This window comes from Physella acuta, unplaced genomic scaffold (assembly GCF_028476545.2).
Source record: "Physella acuta isolate Inbredline_101_S28 unplaced genomic scaffold, ASM2847654v3 ptg000829l, whole genome shotgun sequence".
Taxonomy (NCBI): Eukaryota; Metazoa; Mollusca; class Gastropoda; family Physidae; genus Physella; species Physella acuta.
The window spans coordinates 477,694-499,090 of record NW_026732347.1 but is presented as its reverse complement, the minus strand read 5'-3'; the positions used below and the strand labels follow the sequence as shown (position 1 = coordinate 499,090).

Here is a 21,397-nt window from a genome sequence, read left to right as displayed (position 1 = left end):
AAATTCGATTTGATTTTCCTGTTATGATACAGTGAAAAATAAGGTTGATATTTTAAAGAAAGGACTAGTCACTAATAGATAGAGGCTGTTTTTCATACATATCATGGCGATAGTGTCATGCAGGCGCTAGTGACAAAAATGTTTGAAACTCTGCACTGTGGCTAGTTTTAAAGCAAGGTTCCGTTACCTGTGGTACTAACTGTGGTACTAACCGTGGTACTAACTGTGGTACTGTGGTACTAACTGTGGTACCAACTGTGGTACTAAATGTGATACTGACTGTAGTACTAACTGTGGTACTAACTGCGGTACTAACTGCGGTACTGACTGTGGTACTGACTGTGGTACTAACTGCGTTACTGTGGTACTAACTGTGGTACTAACTGTGGTACTAACTGTGGTACTAACTGTGGTACTAACTGTGGTACTAAATGTGATACTGACTGTAGTACTAACTGTGGTACTAACTGCGTTACTGTGGTACTAACTGTGGTACCAACTGTGGTACTAAATGTGATACTGACTGTAGTACTGACTGTAGTACTAACTGTGGTACTGACTGTGGTACTAAGAATACAAATACGTGGGTCATGGACGAAGTCACTTAAAACCTCCCTCCCCCCCCCCCCCCTGACAGACTGAGACTGAATACAAAGAGTTGACAGGGCAGAGAAATGGTTAGAGTATTGACACTGTCCTTACCAGTAGACTGTTGACAGAACCAGAGAGCCGGCAGTGTATACAACAGGGGCTTATGTTTAAATTACACTTGAAACTTATCGCCCTGTTTATTTCCCCTGTATAGATAAGGCAAACGATAGATAACTCAGCTTAAAGGGAGAGTAATACATTCTAGATGGACTCGGTACACAGAGCAAAGGGAGATTACTATTAGCAGCAGAAAAATTTACGACAGCTGTCAGAGTTAGCGTTCATATTTGTTTACGCAATACCTGAAGTAGTGTTTCTGGGTAAGCCATAATGGCTGTGGTGTGTGGCCAACACGACTCAACTTATGGACGTTTTTTTAAAATTGGAGGATTGATACACAGGGTAATTCTGCTTGGGGCAGACCTAGTTCAATAGTGTTCCACTTGAATAGCAGGTGATTACTGAGTACCGCTGGCTTTTGGTGGACAAACAGATAAGAATTGCCTGGCAGGTTTTGAGAGCTGAATTTTTTAAAAGTTAGTAATTTTGTCAGTGTTGCTGTTGGCTGTAAAAAGCCGACCTTTTGGTATTACAGTTAGTTAAACTAAATACGGTTACCTTAGGTATGGTGTTGGTAGGGGGTCAGACTGATGTGTTGACCTAAAACGAAAAGTGGGAATTAGGAATTCTTAGGAATTGTAATGTTAAACATTACAAAACTTTATAATATTATTCGTGTTTTAGTATGAATAAAAAAAACTAACAAAACAAAAAACAATTTAATTTACATGTCATTATGTTCATATTTAAGGAATGTGTGTGAGTGAGGTCATATATAAATACTTACCCCCCACCCTAACTTCGGCATGTCTCAAAAAGTTAGACCACCCTGTAGTCACACATTACTATTTGCAGACTACTCTGTATTCATTAAAAAAAAAAGTAACGCCTTATGTGTAAGGGGATATAACCAAGTTTAAGTAATTCGGTGCAAAATAATAATAGGGTAGTTTCCCTTTGCGAAAAATTCTACAACTGGGCATATAAACGTAAAAACCCGGGTCAGTGTTAAATTCATTGGTCAGTTTTCCAAACAAATATCATACAGTTAAAAAAATGAAACCCTTGTAAAAATATGTTTACCCATGTAAATCTCTTGTTTTGTGATGACAAGAGATGTACGGGTGTAAAACTACTAAAATTGCTGACCTTATTGATGTCTTATCAGTTTATTTACCACCTCCCCCAAACACACAAACTCTCCCTTGAACAATGTGGAACACAATGTGTGGGAAGGAAATTATCTCATTAACACTGAGCAAGGGAATTAACTCTTTTAACTCTAGGAATTAATTTCACATAACACATTCCTCTGTCCTTACTTGTAAACTACATAAATACACATACATGTCAATTTGTTCAGTCACTGAGTGAGGGATCTTGTAAGTAGTATATTAGGTCCCTTTTGGGTCGCAGGCGCAGGCGCAGGGTGAGGGGAGCAGGAGCAGGAGCAGGAGCAGGAGCAATGGTTATATAGGAAAATACTCCCTGCCTGGGTGAGCCGCAGGAACAATGACATATAGCAAAATACTCACCCACCAGGCGCAGCCTGCCGCAGCCGCAGGAACAACGAGATATAGTAAAATACTCCCTGGGGGAGCAGGAGGTACACCAACATATAGTAAAATACTCACCCAACTGGGTGAAGGTGGGTGAGCCTGGGTGACCCGCAGGAACAATGAGATATAGTAAAATACTTACCCACCTGGGTGAGCAGGTGGGTGAGGGTGGGTGAGCCGCAGGTACAATGAGATATAGTAAAATACTCACCCACCCTAGGGTGGGTGAGCAGGAGCGGGAGTAGGTCAGTAGGTCACCACCGGTGACCTTGTGACGTAATTAGTAACATTATGACGTAATCATTGACCTAGTTACGTAATTTTAATGCGTTTTTTAATGAGTTTTTTAAATTTTAATTAATTTTTGACCTAGTTACGTAATTTTAATGCGTTTTTAAGGAGTTTTTAAATTTTTAATTAATTTTTATTATCGAGTTACGTAATTTAATTACTTTGATGTTTGAATTTTTATTGACTAGTTACGTAATTTGATTATTTGTTTGATTTTAAATTGTTTACTTTGTTTGTTTACTTATTGTTTATTTGTTTATATTGTGTAATTTTTATTCAATAGTTACGTAATGTGATTTTAATTATTTTTATTTTGTTTATTTTTAATTTTATTTTATTTTATAATTAGTTAAATTATTATTAACTAGTTACGTAATTTGATTTTAATTACTTTGTTTATTTATTTATTTAATATATTTCTTTTCTTTGATGTTTAATTTGTTGGTTTGTTTGAATGTATGTATGTTTAAATAAAAGACTAACACTAGCCGTGTACTTTGTGAATAACATCCATTAAAGATAACGATCAGGCGACAGCTGTTACGTATCGATCCGCGATCCTTTGTTGACACACGCTGAGCGGTTTTTAATGGGCTTTATATTGATCGCAGCCGCTGGCCCATCACAGCATGATGTCCCACCTAATTAAATTTTGTTATGCTTCACCGAGTTTCCCCGATCGATTTGACGGGTCATGATAATTAACGCAAAACCAGCGTTAAGTGTGGCGACAGATGTTACCAAGCGGGTGGTGGTGGTGGTGGTGGTGGTGGTGGTGGTGGTAAATTTGCTTAAGATTATAAACTTCAAGTTTTAAAAATCAACAACGTTACTTTTTTAATTATTTTTATTTTGTTTATTTTTAATGTTAATATTGATTCCACACACGGCCATCAAATGATGGTCCGCCTAATTAATTTTGGTCATGCATCGTGGGTTTATGTCGACTACAAACATCCATTAGAGACACCTGTTACTCGCTAATGGCACCCGACACGTATCGATCCACATGCGATCCTTTGTTCTTGTCAACCACCGTACAAGGGCCAAGTTAATATTGATCGAACCCACTGACCATCAGTATGATGGTCCACCTATGTGTAATTTTTATTAACGAGTTACGTAATTTGATTTTAATTTTTTTTTTTTTAAATTTTTAAATTTTTAATTTTATTTTATAATTAGTTTAATTATTATTAACGAGTTACGTAATTCGATTTTAATTTTTTAAATTTTTAAATTTTTTAAATTATTATTTTTAAATTTTATTTTTAATTGTTGTTTACTTGTTGTTTAATTTAATTACTTTGTATAATTTATTTGTTTGAAATTCATTTTAATTAGTTTGCTTTTAATTTCTTTGTTGTACGCCGTTTAAAATAAAAGACTAACACTAGCGTGTACTAGAAAGTGTCATTGTGTATAACATCCATTTAACCACAGCTGTTACTTATTAGTGACAGCTTGTACTTATCGATCCGCCCGTGATCCTCCCCGGCGCTCCCCGTGGTTGCTTAATAGCGGGCTCACTGAAGCGATCACAACAGGTAATTAATCGAAGCCATTAAGTCCCTCTCCGCGTTAAGTGTGGCGACAGCTGGTGCTGTAATTAGTCACGGCTCTCGGCTTTTTTCATTAGACTACAGCTGTACATGAACTATGTTCACATATCGTACGCCCGGACATTCTTTGATCAAATTAAAAAATTTTGTTTCCACATGTCCTGCGAACCATCCCTTGCTATGTATGAAAGCTTAATGGTTGTAACTATTCGCTTATAGCGAGGGTCAGCGAAAACAAAAATATATTTAAGGGTCGGAATTTTCTTTCAACCACCGTTAAGTCAGGTTTTGAGACGAAACGAAGTCTCGGTAGGTTCGTGTTTTTTAATGGGCGACAGGGCGACTTGGTGCGTTGGTACGTAGGTATACGTGGGTAGACATGTTTTTTACAAGTCTGGAAAAGTAATTAAGTTTTTTTATGACCGTTCCGATTTTCTTTTGATCTGACTACCATTTGACCACACTGAGCCAGATAAATTTAACAATTGTCGCAGCGGGGTTTATTTTAAGTGCACCCCGTGCACGCTTGTTTACATTTTAAAAGACGTGTCGCGTGTCTTCCCCTTACGGCTTCCCTAATAGAGAAACGAGAGGAAAGACAACTGTTCTAAAATTAGAACAGCCTTGTCTACAGACACGAGTATCGTCCCTTGTGAAAAAATTCGCGTCAGAATCCTTAACTAAACAGTCAATTTCTTTAAAAAGTTAAAAAATAATTTAGGAAGACAAGGGTTAACAAAATATATATTTTAATCTTGCAGCAGATTACCTTCCCATGTTCGCTTTAGTATTACAGTTTTCATCAAGCTTCTTTTTGACTTGAACTTCTTTAATTTTTAAGAAAGTTTACTTATACATAATACATTACGTCTAATGACAATTTTTTATTTTTTTCCACTCAATGTATTTTCTTTTTCTATATCTTACATTGTCATCTTAATTTTTTGATCACCTTAGGTGGTGGTAAGGTGGTAAGGTGGTGGTAAGGTGGTGGTAAGGTGGTGGTAAATTTGCTTAAGATTATAAACTTCAAGTTTTAAAAATCAATACATTACGTCTAAGGACAATTTTTTATTTTTACCACTCAATGTATTTTCTTTTTCTATATCTTACATTGTCATCTTAATTTTTGATCACCTTAGTAAAAATTTGCTTAAGATTATAAACTTCAAGTTTTAAAAAACAACAACGTTATAGTACGTCGTGTCAAATGACACACCGTTTAAAATGTCTACATTTAAAGTTCACCAAAATAATGACGTAAAAACTAAATATGATATGACGTTAGCATACATATCATTCAATCTAATCACTCTAAAGTACAAATCAATAATTTTTATTGATTAAGGGGCTGGGTGAGTTATTTTTATCACTATTCGCCCTTCCCCTTCCCTTTGTCCGCAACCCTGTTCCCCTTCTCCCATCCAACCTTGCGTCATCACACTAACCTCAATACCAACCGTTAGATAAACAGACCGTACTACTACTACTACCCGCACTATACCTATACCATTTAAGAGACAAAGGCTGTATGACAATCCTACAGACAAATATTTATTCAACTAATATCACAACCCCCTAGAAACCACTCCAACAGACTGGGATACATAACTTGTAGACACCACTCCTCGTTGAATATCTCTTGCACCCTACCTACATCGACAATTTGTCCGCCACCCTCGCCCCCGTCCCTAGTATGAACTCGGTTACCAACAATTTCAAAACATGCATGTTCCGAGTTCAAAACCAACCTTCACCGACACTACTATGAACTCGGCCCCTAACACTTCCAAAACATGCCTGTACTAACTTTGAAACCACCATCGGTGAAAACTTCACCGACCTTAGTATGGACTCTACACCTACCGATTCCAAAACATGCATGTTCCGAGTTCAAAACCAACCTTCACCGACACTAGTATGAACTCGGCTACCAACAATTCCAAAAACATGCATGTTCCGAGTTCAAAACCAACCTTCACCGACACTAGTATGAACTCGGCTACCAACAATTCCCAAACATGCATGTAACAACTTTCCAACCTGCCTCAGTGCTAACAAAATTCCCCGACCCTAGTATGAACTCGACTGCCATCAATTCCTAAACATCCATGTACCAACTTTGTAACCTACCTCGGTGAAAACTTCACCGACCTTAGTTTAACTCTACCTTACAATTCCAATGATGCATATACGAACTTTGTAACCTGCCTCGGTGAAAACACCCCCGTCCCTAGTCTGAACTCGGTTACCAACAATTTCAAAACATGCATGCTCCGAGTTCAAAACCAACCTTCACCGACACTAGTATGAACTCGGCTACCAACAATTCCTAAACATGCATGTACCAACTTTGCAACCTGCCTCGGTGTTAACAAAAACTCCCCTGACCCTAGTATGAACTCGGTTACCAACAATTTCAAAACATACATGTTCCGAGATCAAAACCAACCTTCACCGACACTAGTATGAACTCGGCTACCATCAATTCCTAAACATGCATGTGCCAACTTTGCAACCTGGCTCAGTGTTAGCAAAACTCCCCGACCCTAGTATGGACTCTACACCTACCGATTCCAAAACATGTATGTTCCGAGTTCAAAACCAACCTCGGTGAAAACTTCACCGACCTTAGTTTAACTCTCCCTAACAATTCCAAAACATGCATGGTCTAGATTCGAACCCTGCCTCGGTGAAAACGTCACCGACTCGTGTATAAAATCTGTCCCAACCAACTCCAAACCTTCCCTGGGCACCCGAATAAAAATAACTCACCCAGCCCCTTAATCAATAAAAATTATTGATTTGTACTTTAGAGTGATTAGATTGAATGATATGTATGCTAACGTCATATCATATTTAGTTTTTACGTCATTATTTTGGTGAACTTTAAATGTAGACATTTTAAACGGTGTGTCATTTGACACGACGTACTATAACGTTGTTGTTTTTTAAAACTTGAAGTTTATAATCTTAAGCAAATTTTTACTAAGGTGATCAAAAATTAAGATGACAATGTAAGATATAGAAAAAGAAAATACATCTGTGGTAAAAATAAAAAATTGTCCTTAGACGTAATGTATTGATTTTTAAAACTTGAAGTTTATAATCTTAAGCAAATTTACCACCACCTTACCACCACCTTACCACCACCTTACCACCTTACCACCACCTAAGGTGATCAAAAAATTAAGATGACAATGTAAGATATAGAAAAAGAAAATACATTGAGTGGAAAAAAATAAAAAATTGTCATTAGACGTAATGTATTATGTATAAGTAAACTTTCTTAAAAATTAAAGAAGTTCAAGTCAAAAAGAAGCTTGATGAAAACTGTAATACTAAAGCGAACATGGGAAGGTAATCTGCTGCAAGATTAAAATATATATTTTGTTAACCCTTGTCTTCCTAAATTATTTTTTAACTTTTTAAAGAAATTGACTGTTTAGTTAAGGATTCTGACGCGAATTTTTTCACAAGGGACGATACTCGTGTCTGTAGACAAGGCTGTTCTAATTTTAGAACAGTTGTCTTTCCTCTCGTTTCTCTATTAGGGAAGCCGTAAGGGGAAGACACGCGACACGTCTTTTAAAATGTAAACAAGCGTGCACGGGGTGCACTTAAAATAAACCCCGCTGCGACAATTGTTAAATTTATCTGGCTCAGTGTGGTCAAATGGTAGTCAGATCAAAAGAAAATCGGAACGGTCATAAAAAAACTTAATTACTTTTCCAGACTTGTAAAAAACATGTCTACCCACGTATACCTACGTACCAACGCACCAAGTCGCCCTGTCGCCCATTAAAAAACACGAACCTACCGAGACTTCGTTTCGTCTCAAAACCTGACTTAACGGTGGTTGAAAGAAAATTCCGACCCTTAAATATATTTTTGTTTTCGCTGACCCTCGCTATAAGCGAATAGTTACAACCATTAAGCTTTCATACATAGCAAGGGATGGTTCGCAGGACATGTGGAAACAAAATTTTTTAATTTGATCAAAGAATGTCCGGGCGTACGATATGTGAACATAGTTCATGTACAGCTGTAGTCTAATGAAAAAAGCCGAGAGCCGTGACTAATTACAGCACCAGCTGTCGCCACACTTAACGCGGAGAGGGACTTAATGGCTTCGATTAATTACCTGTTGTGATCGCTTCAGTGAGCCCGCTATTAAGCAACCACGGGGAGCGCCGGGGAGGATCACGGGCGGATCGATAAGTACAAGCTGTCACTAATAAGTAACAGCTGTGGTTAAATGGATGTTATACACAATGACACTTTCTAGTACACGCTAGTGTTAGTCTTTTATTTTAAACGGCGTACAACAAAGAAATTAAAAGCAAACTAATTAAAATGAATTTCAAACAAATAAATTATACAAAGTAATTAAATTAAACAACAAGTAAACAACAATTAAAAATAAAATTTAAAAATAATAATTTAAAAAATTTAAAAATTTAAAAAATTAAAATCGAATTACGTAACTCGTTAATAATAATTAAACTAATTATAAAATAAAATTAAAAATTTAAAAATTTAAAAAAAAAAAATTAAAATCAAATTACGTAACTCGTTAATAAAAATTACACATAGGTGGACCATCATACTGATGGTCAGTGGGTTCGATCAATATTAACTTGGCCCTTGTACGGTGGTTGACAAGAACAAAGGATCGCATGTGGATCGATACGTGTCGGGTGCCATTAGCGAGTAACAGGTGTCTCTAATGGATGTTTGTAGTCGACATAAACCCACGATGCATGACCAAAATTAATTAGGCGGACCATCATTTGATGGCCGTGTGTGGAATCAATATTAACATTAAAAATAAACAAAATAAAAATAATTAAAAAAGTAACGTTGTTGATTTTTAAAACTTGAAGTTTATAATCTTAAGCAAATTTACCACCACCACCACCACCACCACCACCACCACCCGCTTGGTAACATCTGTCGCCACACTTAACGCTGGTTTTGCGTTAATTATCATGACCCGTCAAATCGATCGGGGAAACTCGGTGAAGCATAACAAAATTTAATTAGGTGGGACATCATGCTGTGATGGGCCAGCGGCTGCGATCAATATAAAGCCCATTAAAAACCGCTCAGCGTGTGTCAACAAAGGATCGCGGATCGATACGTAACAGCTGTCGCCTGATCGTTATCTTTAATGGATGTTATTCACAAAGTACACGGCTAGTGTTAGTCTTTTATTTAAACATACATACATTCAAACAAACCAACAAATTAAACATCAAAGAAAAGAAATATATTAAATAAATAAATAAACAAAGTAATTAAAATCAAATTACGTAACTAGTTAATAATAATTTAACTAATTATAAAATAAAATAAAATTAAAAATAAACAAAATAAAAATAATTAAAATCACATTACGTAACTATTGAATAAAAATTACACAATATAAACAAATAAACAATAAGTAAACAAACAAAGTAAACAATTTAAAATCAAACAAATAATCAAATTACGTAACTAGTCAATAAAAATTCAAACATCAAAGTAATTAAATTACGTAACTCGATAATAAAAATTAATTAAAAATTTAAAAACTCCTTAAAAACGCATTAAAATTACGTAACTAGGTCAAAAATTAATTAAAATTTAAAAAACTCATTAAAAAACGCATTAAAATTACGTAACTAGGTCAATGATTACGTCATAATGTTACTAATTACGTCACAAGGTCACCGGTGGTGACCTACTGACCTACTCCCGCTCCTGCTCACCCACCCTAGGGTGGGTGAGTATTTTACTATATCTCATTGTACCTGCGGCTCACCCACCCTCACCCACCTGCTCACCCAGGTGGGTAAGTATTTTACTATATCTCATTGTTCCTGCGGGTCACCCAGGCTCACCCACCTTCACCCAGTTGGGTGAGTATTTTACTATATGTTGGTGTACCTCCTGCTCCCCCAGGGAGTATTTTACTATATCTCGTTGTTCCTGCGGCTGCGGCAGGCTGCGCCTGGTGGGTGAGTATTTTGCTATATGTCATTGTTCCTGCGGCTCACCCAGGCAGGGAGTATTTTCCTATATAACCATTGCTCCTGCTCCTGCTCCTGCTCCCCTCACCCTGCGCCTGCGCCTGCGACCCAAAAGGGACCTAATATACTACTACTCTTGTAGGGTCAGACTTGGCAGATGACAATATATGAGTTCAGGTATCAAGTGCACTAAACAAATAATACAGATTATATTCAATAAAATATTACACTTAAGAAGAGGGAGTACTTAACAAATATTTTCTCCAAACATATTGCTCCACAACACAATCTTGTACACTAAACAAATAAGTACACAGGTGCTTCTAATGATGAGGTATAACTTTAACTACTGCTATAATTGTCATTCCCACTAAGCAAAATAAAGTTTTTGATCACTTTGATTATACTACAAAAATATTTTTTTCCACGGTCTATTAATATTTTGAAACAAATACCTTCTAAAAATAAAATTTAAATTTAATTTTTTTTTTTAAAACTTTATTAGAGCAGTATAATTTAACACATTTTATCAAAATAACAGCATTATTTTCAAGTCATAAATACAGATGAAACCAATCACACAGGTCAAGTGGTCAGTCAAAGAAATCTTGACAGACAATCAATCATTAACACACAGGTCAAGCTGTCAGTCAAATAAATCATGACAATCAATTATCAACAAACAGGTCAAGCGGTCAGTCAAAGAAATCTTCCACATCTATCCCAGGCTCCAGAAGGTTGTCTTTAAATGGAGTCAGGTCCATGCCATTGAGAATCAAATTTTCAAAAGTTTCTTCCATATCTGTTTCCCCTATGAGTATTGCCCCCACCAGTTTCCCTTCATGTAGGATGGCTTTCACATATTCTTCACCTGTTGGGTTAAACAATACAACAATAGGTAAGTTTATTTTTTAATTTTTTAAATTGAGCTGATGTCCATTCCTGAAATAAATTTACTATTTTATCATGAAAACTATTACATGAAAAAATAAAAAAAACAAAACAAAAGGAATTAATGTTTTTCAGATGTACTGACCTATACTGCCTATAGATTTACTATTCAAATATAAATTTAGAAAATTATTTTTTGAATTTTAAATTATTCCCCTTAAATTGTTTCCCTTGTTCAAAGATAGACTTCTAAAATAAAAAGCTTACCCTTAGTAACCCGTAGCAGAATTTCATAGTTGTTTTCTAAACCTTGTCCATTAAATCTTCCCAAGAGAATAACCTGGAAAAAAAGATAAAGAATCATTGAAGGAAACTTTACAAAACTATACTAAAAATTGGCCAACTATTTTCCCCCAAATATGATTACATACGAGTACATTTAAAATACAAAAAACTACAATTTTAAACTCTGTTGACCAAAAAAGACTTTAAGTGCAAAAGTTAAAATTAGTGGATGAAGAAAGGTGTGCAGAAACTTACTTTAAAATTAAAGAACGATGTGATGTGGGCAAACAGTTCAAAACAAAAGTCCATGGTTATTTCCTCAGACTTGACTGATGCTACCATACATTTAGCAGCATAGCATCCCATCTGTCGTGCTTGAGACCACAGACGCATCTGTAAGATCCATCAGAATTATTTGAGTTTAGTATGTTAAAAAAAACACTGCTGGTAAAATTTAGGTGAAAATCGTAAAAAAAGCAAGACTTTTTTTAATAATTGTTATACCTGCTTGTAAAATTCAGAAACAATTAAAGATGGAATTTAAATAAGGTATAATCCTGGTGATCAGCAAGTTTGATAATATAATTACTAATTTATAATATCTTTACATGCTATTTTATCCATAGTATTTATCAATGCTACATATGTAATTTTGTTTTTTGATATTATGCAGAATATGTTGATAAGTGAAAAGAAATTTTAAAAGTTATGCCATTATAGTCTGCTCCTGACTGCCTGTACTAACCTGCACCCACCTGCCTGTACTAACCTGCACCAACCTGCCTGTACTAACCTGCACCCACCTGCCTGTACTAACCTGCACCAACCTGCCTGTACTAACCTGCACCCACCTGCCTGTACTAACCTGCACCCACCTGCCTGTACTAACCTGCACCCACCTGCCTGTACTAACCTGCACCCACCTGCCTGTACTAACCTGCACCAACCTGCCTGTACTAACCTGCACCCACCTGCCTGTACTAACCTGCACCCACCTGCCTGTACTAACCTGCACCCACCCACCTGCCTGTACTAACCTGCACCAACCTGCCTGTACTAACCTGCACCCACCTGCCTGTACTAACCTGCACCCACCTGCCTGTACTAACCTGCACCCACCCACCTGCCTGTACTAACCTGCACCCACCTGCCTGTACTAACCAGCACCCACCTGCCTGTACTAACCTGCACCCACCTGCCTGTACTAACCTGCACCCACCTGCCTGTACTAACCTGCACCCACCCACCTGCCTGTACTAACCTGCACCCACCTGCACTAACCTGCACCAACCTGCCTGTACTAACCTGCACCCACCTGCCTGTACTAACCTGCACCCACCTGCCTGTACTAACCTGCACCCACCCACCTGCCTGTACTAACCTGCACCCACCTGCCTGTACTAACCTGCACCCACCTGCCTGTACTAACCTGCATCCACCTGCCTGTACTAACCTGCACCCACCTGCCTGTACTAACCTGCACCCACCTGCCTGTACTAACCTGCACCCACCTGCCTGTACTAACCTGCACCCACCTGCCTGTACTAACCTGCACCAACCTGCCTGTACTAACCTGCACCCACCTGCCTGTACTAACCTGCACCCACCTGCCTGTACTAACCTGCACCCACCCACCTGCCTGTACTAACCTGCACCAACCTGCCTGTACTAACCTGCACCCACCTGCCTGTACTAACCTGCACCCACCTGCCTGTACTAACCTGCACCCACCCACCTGCCTGTACTAACCTGCACCAACCTGCCTGTACTAACCTGCACCCACCTGCCTGTACTAACCTGCACCCACCTGCCTGTACTAACCTGCACCCACCTGCCTGTACTAACCTGCACCCACCTGCCTGTACTAACCTGCACCCACCTGCCTGTACTAACCTGCACCCACCTGCCTGTACTAACCAGCACCCACCTGCCTGTACTAACCTGCACCCACCTGCCTGTACTAACCTGCACCCACCTGCCTGTACTAACCTGCACCCACCCACCTGCCTGTACTAACCTGCACCCACCTGCCTGTACTAACCTGCACCAACCTGCCTGTACTAACCTGCACCCACCTGCCTGTACTAACCTGCACCCACCTGCCTGTACTAACCTGCACCCACCCACCTGCCTGTACTAACCTGCACCCACCTGCCTGTACTAACCTGCACCCACCTGCCTGTACTAACCTGCATCCACCTGCCTGTACTAACCTGCACCCACCTGCCTGTACTAACCTGCACCCTCCTGCCTGTACTAACCTGCACCCACCTGCCTGTACTAACCTGCACCCACCCGCCTGTACTAACCTGCACCCACCTGCCTGTACTAACCTGCACCCACCTGCCTGTACTAACCTGCACCCACCTGCCTGTACTAACCTGCACCCACCTGCCTGTACTAACCTGCACCCACCTGCCTGTACTAACCTGCACCCACCTGCCTGTACTAACCTGCACCCACCTGCCTGTACTAACCTGCACCCACCTGCCTGTACTAACCTGCACCCAATGTGGTGAGTGCTCCCAGCTGGCTGTACACACATCTCCTGCCGCGTACACATGCACCTCACTCGTCTCCATCCTGCCGTTGACCTTGAGACCGCCATCTTTAGCCAGATGGAACTGGTTACCTGACAGAAACATGTCTGTGAATGGGATGACCCCAGTGGCACTGACTATCAGATCACATCCAAAAACTTTGCCATTTGAGAGACAAACATACACCGGCCATTCTACAGTCTCTGGAAGTAAATAAGTTAAGCACAATGGGTGGATGAATGGATATTCAAGTTTTACATAACAGATACAATTGTTATCTAATGCAACTAGTTACTATAAGTTAAGCACAATGGGTGGATGAATGGATATTCAAGTTTTACATAACAGATACAATTGTTATCTAATGCAACTAGTTACTATTGACATTGAAGTTACCCAATCTAATTTATATTGAAGTTTTCACTAACAGAAAATGAAGTTATCTTTAGCTGATACTGAGCTTATGCCTAGCTACTAATGATGTCATCTCTAACTTATGCTCAAGTAATTCATATCTTCGTCTAATGTAATCTTTAGCTCATACTTAAGTTACCTCTAACTCATAGGCCTGCTAAAGTTATCTAACTGAAGTCACATCTAATTGAAGTTTAGAACTCTTTACCATACTATCTCTAAGTATATGACATTCAAAATGGGCTACAAAAAAAAAATAACCACAGATCTCAAATCTAATCACAACATTAGTCTTAAACTAAACCCAACCCTAACCTTATAAGGCAATTAACATGTCTAAGAAAGAATTATTAAAATACATAAGTATACTAAATAAATAAAAAAGATTTTCCAAGTCAAATTTATTATAAGACCTACTTTGTAGAAAATTAATATAAAAGATTATATTATATAATACTGTCTAATACACAATTATAAATAAAAAATGTATTATACATAAGTCTTATATTCAATAAGAAAAAAAAGTAAAAATAATTGTATGGCATCAAATCACATTGCAAAAATTAGGACTAATGGCTCACCATTTGAAAAATTATGAGGCACTGTTTCTTTTACTGTTTGCTGTTTAAATTGTTCTGGAGAGAAGATTTGTGACACCTCCACTTCACTCTCAACATGGACTCTATGGGATATCTAAGGACACAAGGAGACAAACTATGAGAAAAACTATACCAGTTTATCACTTTGACTTACATCAACTACAGAAGCATCTATGCTAAAATAATAGCTAAGATATTGCTATTATGTTTGAGAATATTAATCATAACTTTAAATACAGCCGTGGAGAATTAACCTGCAAAATACCAATAACCCAACTATATATGTCATAGTTTTTAAAATAAAGTATGATAAAATTAAACTGCAGTAAAATAAACTGTTATCATACTCAGGATTTTAAGTAAGCCATAGGAATATTTTTAAAATTGTCATGTTTTTAAATCCACCACCCTCTTTTAATAGTACAAATTAGAACAAAAAAAATAGTCACTAAAGGAATTTTCTAAAACACTTTATATTCAATGGCTGCCCTAACTTGTAACTCTCCAACACTTACCCCTTGAGCGCCTCGTATCTCTAGTTTATTTGTCCAGTCTGGACCCAGGGCCCCACCCATGACACCTCCCAGAGCACTGCTTGACTTGGCATCTAGAATTTTATAAAATACTGGACTAAAACAAGGACCAAAAATCAGACAGTAGAACAATATACTCACTCACACAAAACAAGTAACTTACAAAATTAAATCATTTATAAATGTAATATAAAAGCTTACCATCAGTTGTATATTTTAACCGCTTGGATGGTTCATGTGGTTTTCTCAACTTGACCTTGTTGACATGCTCCATAAAGAACTCTCCAGCACCTGCGTCTACAAAAGTGTGGGCAATAGATTTATCTTTGATGGCCCAAATCACTTCACAACCTTCTAGTTCATATCTAGAGTTAGAAAAACAAAAAGTTATCAGTATACACTTGTTTTATTTTAACAAGCATGCATGTTCTAAAAACTGAATAGTTTGGCACCATTTTTTCCTTATAAGAGAACACTTAAAAGTGACATAGAAGTAACATAATTTTACAAATATTTCTTAAGTATATCTTACACAAGTTCTGTGGCTATTCCTCCATTACCCACTATTATTATCCTTTGGGCAGATTTTATTTTGCTTTGAAATTCCTGAAAAAAAATCCTAATAAAAATAAAGATGCTTAAAGTAACAGTTATCTAAAAAAAACCAACAACTATGTTCCAGTTTACTTTAAATAACTTATATCGTATGCTAATAGTAAAATTAATTGAAGGCCTGTCGATTAACCTGAATAAATTGATTGAAGAGACATCCTTCAGGGTTGAGATTGTTTAATTTGTCCTTCTATTTACTTTGCTGGTAGCTATCATTAGAATGAAAATGTTTTACATTTGTTTTCATTACTTGAGTTTTTGTTTTACCTTAACACTTTCCGTATCTCGAATTCCTACAACATACGGGTTATCAGCTGCTATTTTCTAAGAAAAAAGAATAATTTTATTTACCTAAATCTATAAAGGCAATTAGGCATTTAAGTTACATTTAAACATGTAAAAATTATCAGCCATGCTATTTTATAAATATTTATACAGAAATATTTTTCTGGTATAATATCTGAATTTCTGATGGATAAAAACTATTTTTCCCCCTAAATTGAAAGGATTAAAAACATCAAGGGAGAGTTGTAACAAATCTTAAGTCACAGTGTTTTTACGGACCTTAAGACTTACTGATATAGGATAGCTTAAAGACTAATAAGACTGCTTAAAAACCTGAAGCAGAGCTTAATTAAAAATGATTTTTACCTTTGGTTTTCCACCAGTACAAATGCAGAGTTTATCATAATCATAAACATTACCATCAGCAGTGAACAGTTTCTGGGGGAGAAATATTGTTTTATTGGTGCAGATCAAACCTTTGTTGGTCAGTGATGGAATTAATTTGAGGTGAATTAATTATTCACAGAAGATGAGGATGATATTATCATTTAATTTAATAACGATTATTTTGAATAAAAAATATTTATAGAGGCTTTATGAAGATACTTCCATGGAAATAGTTTTCGTGGGATGCTTCAACTCTGAGCTCTTAAAACAGGCAGACTACAACAGCATGATGCAAAGATCAAAACACCAAGCTCTGATGGGAACCTGACTTAAATCAAGGGGAGCGGGGTGGATGGGCACACTACTACTTCATTTGTTGAGGTCAAAGAATTTGATGCATTCTACTTCAAGCCTTATGTAATGGACTATTCTGAAAGAAAAAAAACTAAAACAGTATAAAACATACGAACCTTATTTTTGGCACATAGGGATGTGACTGCTGAATGAACAATGTGAACACCAGCTTTCATGGATGACAAGGGCTGTTCTTCTACATCAAATGTTTCTACAGCTCGAGTTAGCTATGTATGACAGAATAGATTTCTTTTAATTAAAATTATAGAATTTGAGGATTAAAACTAGCAGAGTTGTCTCTACAAAAATAAAGCTCAATTTAGTTTGGTATTTGATTCAGTTGATTCAATTTCAATTCAGATTTGTTTTAAAATTTCTTGTACCTGAACATAGTTCGTGACTGTTTTAATCAGAGGTGAGGCAGAAATAAGAGTAATGGAGTCTTCTTCAGCAAGCAATGAAAGCTAGAGGTTAAAATAAATAAACAAGCTTGTATTGTTTAAAGTTTAAAATTAGAACTAAAATTTTCTACAGCACATTTGAATTTTTAAAGATAAATCATTAGAAAATGGTAATAATGGCATCAAAAAGGTTGGACTATCAAAGTCAAAGGGTCTGTTTAATATTTTTAAAATTAATGGTGTGCATTGTTATTAAATTTATTAAAACATATATGATTGTAACAACTTCATTGTTTGGATTTTTGTAAGGCTTTTTGATTGATTTTAATTTAAATTTTAAAATATCTTTACAACACCCAAGAAAAACGTGATGCGCAGTGAATGGAAGTTATTAGGAGGAAAGGGGTTACATAACTAAAATCAATGCTTTTCTGTGCAACCCATCAAATTTTCTTAAACTAAATTTTGTAAAAATATAATTATAAGTAGTTTAAGTAGGCCTACATTTAAAATTGAAGGAAATTTTTTTTTTCCAGTTCTTTGACTTTGAGTTTAATTATTAAGGCATTACACACAACACTATGCGTGTGTGGTATGTGGTCTGACCGACTGAAAGGAGATTTTTTATATTATTGTTTTAAGTTTATATTTAACTCAATGCAACAAGCCCGCCGGTTGGTTGAGGCCACGATGTGGGCTTGTTCTGCAAGTGATACAATTACAAAGGGTCGGTTCTAAATAAAATAAATACTAAATAAATATCATCCCTAGATTTTACTTTATAATTTGCGGCTAATAATTAGGCTTATAGGTATGGGGTCATCTATAAATGACGTCACATTTTTGACGATTTTTACCTCCCCCCTCTTCTCCATCACACTTCATCACAAAAAGCCAAACCCCCCACCTAAAATGACATCACACCTCAGCCTACAACATTGCTTTTTTTTTAATGCAAAAGTGTGACATCGCACCATCTGAACCCCCTCCCCTCCCCCTCATCACACACCATCACAAAATTATGGACCCTCCCTCCCCCCTACGAGTGTGACGTCATTTATGGACGACCCCTATAGACTCTATAGAGTAAATTAAAATAGTATAGTACTATAGATTGTAGTAGTAGACAACAAGTAGTACTAATTTAAATTTAGTAATTAGGCTACTATATATATTAAGTAAGTCACAGTGACAGCACAGCAGTGTGTCTGAGTGTTGTTAATTGAAATAATTGTTGTTAACTAATTAATAATTAACTTAGGCCTAGGCCTACTTAATAAAAATAAGGGTAATCTATCGTTTTAGGTAGGTAAAATTGCCCGCGGCTAGTAATGTACGAAAAAGTTACCTCATTGTCAAGGCTTTATATTTAAAGTATAGTAGGCCTATTACACTTAATAATACTACTTACTAAGTAGTACTAGTACTTAGTTAATTAGTACTTCTTAGTAGGCCTACTTACTTACTGTTTCAGCACAAGTTACTCCTGCTATGCCACCACCAATCACAACATATTTTATTTTTTCTGTCATTTTAATGATTGTTATTGTTCTTTTTATGCTAATACTAATTATAACTAGATTTATATGTAGTTCTAAATAAACTTAATTGAGAGAATGAAGTCATTTTGCGTGTTTGTTTTAGTAAGGCAACATAAAAATCTTATTTATTGAAAACAAAATACGTTTTTGTTATTCTAGTAGCCTCCCTTGATTACCTTTTTCGCTAGTTAGATTACAGTTTCGCAAAATTAAATATTCATCAAAGTAGCTTAGACTTCCGTAAGATGTATTGTAAGCGCATTAAGTTTAGATTTAAGATGAAACTTATATTAAGCAAATAATAATTTTGAGTCTACCGGTTCGTAATGTGAAATTGGTGTTTTTAAAGCATCATCATCGCTGGATGTTGCCCAACGTAAATCTGAATTCTTAAAGTGCAGAGGCCACTGCGATGTAAACAGTGTTTCTTCCAGACTTTTTTCTCCGGGGGGGGGGGGGGGGGGGCACTTGAAATCTTCGGGGTAGGGGGGGGGGGGCGGGCGGTAAACTATCTTCGGGGGGCGGACACTGTTAAAAGTATATATTTTCTATATAAATTATATAATTTTCATTTCTTCCGGGGGGGGGGGGGGGGGGGTAAAAAATTGCCTGGAAGAAACTCTGGATGTAAAGAAAAAGGCCATAGCTGAGTAATGGGAACAGGCCATTTCCCCCATGTCAATTACCCCCCCCCCGGACATCGCCCCCCCCCCCCCCCGACATTACCCCGGAGTAATTACCCCCCTGTCAATTACCCTCTGTCAATTATTTAAGTTGCGAAGTGAAAAAGATGCTTCAAATGTTTTTTTTTCCATTTTTATGATGTCGGGATCCCAAAGACAAGCGCACGGTGTAAGCTCTACAGCTGTGACACAGGTGAACTCTACTTCACCAACCCGAAGATTAACACACGCATCTCTCAAGCAGAAAAAAATCATCACGACGCCATCATAAAATTTTATGTGGCCATATTTAGATTATTATATATGATTTCTGCAATATTACCTCTCAGAAAAGAATTAACAAACTATTGAGCTATGGCGCATACATTCGTTAAAAAAGTGTGATGGAATATGGATAAAAAGTAGTATTACAGTCGTTCACTAAATTGAATTAGGCGCGTCAGCCCGCGCACCGATAGGGTGCGACTTGCTCCGGGCTATCCTCGGACTTTCTTCTAGCAACGCGCGGGGAAGGGCACGCTAGTTATAAATATAATGCTGCGTATAATAGAACGGGTCGTAGACATTACCCACCTGCGATTACCCCTCCCTCCCATCCTGCAGTACAATCACTCCTTCCTTCCCCACCTCAACCCCATGTTAACAATTTCAGTGCAGCTTGTTGCCACTTTATGATACTTTGTAACTGGCGATGGGTTTAGTTTTCTGATGTACCTTCTCAAAATGTTAAAACTTGGTTAAGGGGTCGTCCATAAATGACGGGGGGGGGGGGGGGGGGGGGGGTTCCGTAATTTTGTGACGATGTGTGATGAGGGAAGGTGGGGGGAGGCGGTTCAGATGGTGTGACGTCAAACTTTTGCGGTATAAAAAAGCAGTGTTTCTTCCAGACTTATACCTCCGGGGGGGAAGACACTTGAAATTTTCGGGGGAGGGGAGGGGGGGTGGCAGACTTAAATTTCCGGGGGGTGGGGCCATATAAATTCCATTTTGCCTGGAAGAAACTCTGGTTAGTAAACGAGTTTTAACCGTTATTTCGCGTTTTAGAAAACTGTTTGAATAAATTGTAATAGAAATTGATTAAAATACTCTAGACAGAGTTCAAACAAGATTTTGGGAGAATATCGATATTTTAAGAAAAATTCAACTACAATTTTGAGGGAGAGTTGTAGGCTGAGGTAAGACGTCATTTTAGGAGGGGTGGGGGTCTGGTTTTTTGTGACGATGTGTGACGGGGGGGGGGGGGAAGAGGGGAAAGAGGGTGGGGGGAGGGTAAAAATGTCCTAAAACGTGACGTCATTTATGTATGAACCCTAAATAAAATAAAAATTAATTGTGTTACGCGGTGCGGTCCACCCCCCCCCCCCCCACCTCTACTCGCGACGCCTTAGACATTACAATTTTTTGTATTAAAACGTGTTTGGTATATAATTGAATAAATAATTATAAAAATGTAATTTTTAGTAGGGTCTAGAGAAGTTATAAATTATGAAATTGTGTGCTCAAAAACTCAAGATCAGTATATTTAAGATAATTTTGCAGTCAGCTGAGAGCGAGGCCTGATGCGCTAAGTGCGCACACATTTGAAAATTCAGAACATGTCCTAAGGCCTATGTTTTCGCTCAGCGAGCGAAAACAAAACTTGACACATAACATAAAAAGGGGCGTGGTTTTGTGCCCAGCGACCGAGAAGATGTTCCATATACCCGTAACATTTAGTATACACTTAAGCAGTGGC

General features: G+C 37.4%; 1 protein-coding gene across 1 annotated transcript; it reads right to left on the bottom strand.

The window, feature by feature from the left end:
- Nucleotides 1-10,811: 10,811 nt before the first annotated feature.
- Nucleotides 10,812-19,096, bottom strand: LOC131951781 (pyridine nucleotide-disulfide oxidoreductase domain-containing protein 1). The gene is made up of 13 exons (XM_059314176.1): nucleotides 18,905-19,096; nucleotides 17,421-17,501; nucleotides 17,154-17,264; nucleotides 16,663-16,734; nucleotides 16,279-16,335; nucleotides 15,932-16,005; nucleotides 15,601-15,764; nucleotides 15,382-15,473; nucleotides 14,849-14,960; nucleotides 13,815-14,056; nucleotides 11,569-11,706; nucleotides 11,296-11,368; nucleotides 10,812-11,008 (listed from the first exon to the last, which is right to left on the bottom strand). Exons 1-13 carry the CDS (start codon nucleotides 18,968-18,970, stop codon nucleotides 10,833-10,835), a joined length of 1,458 nt encoding a protein of 485 aa, XP_059170159.1. The 5' UTR covers nucleotides 18,971-19,096; the 3' UTR covers nucleotides 10,812-10,832.
- Between the last annotated feature and the right edge of the window lie 2,301 nt (nucleotides 19,097-21,397).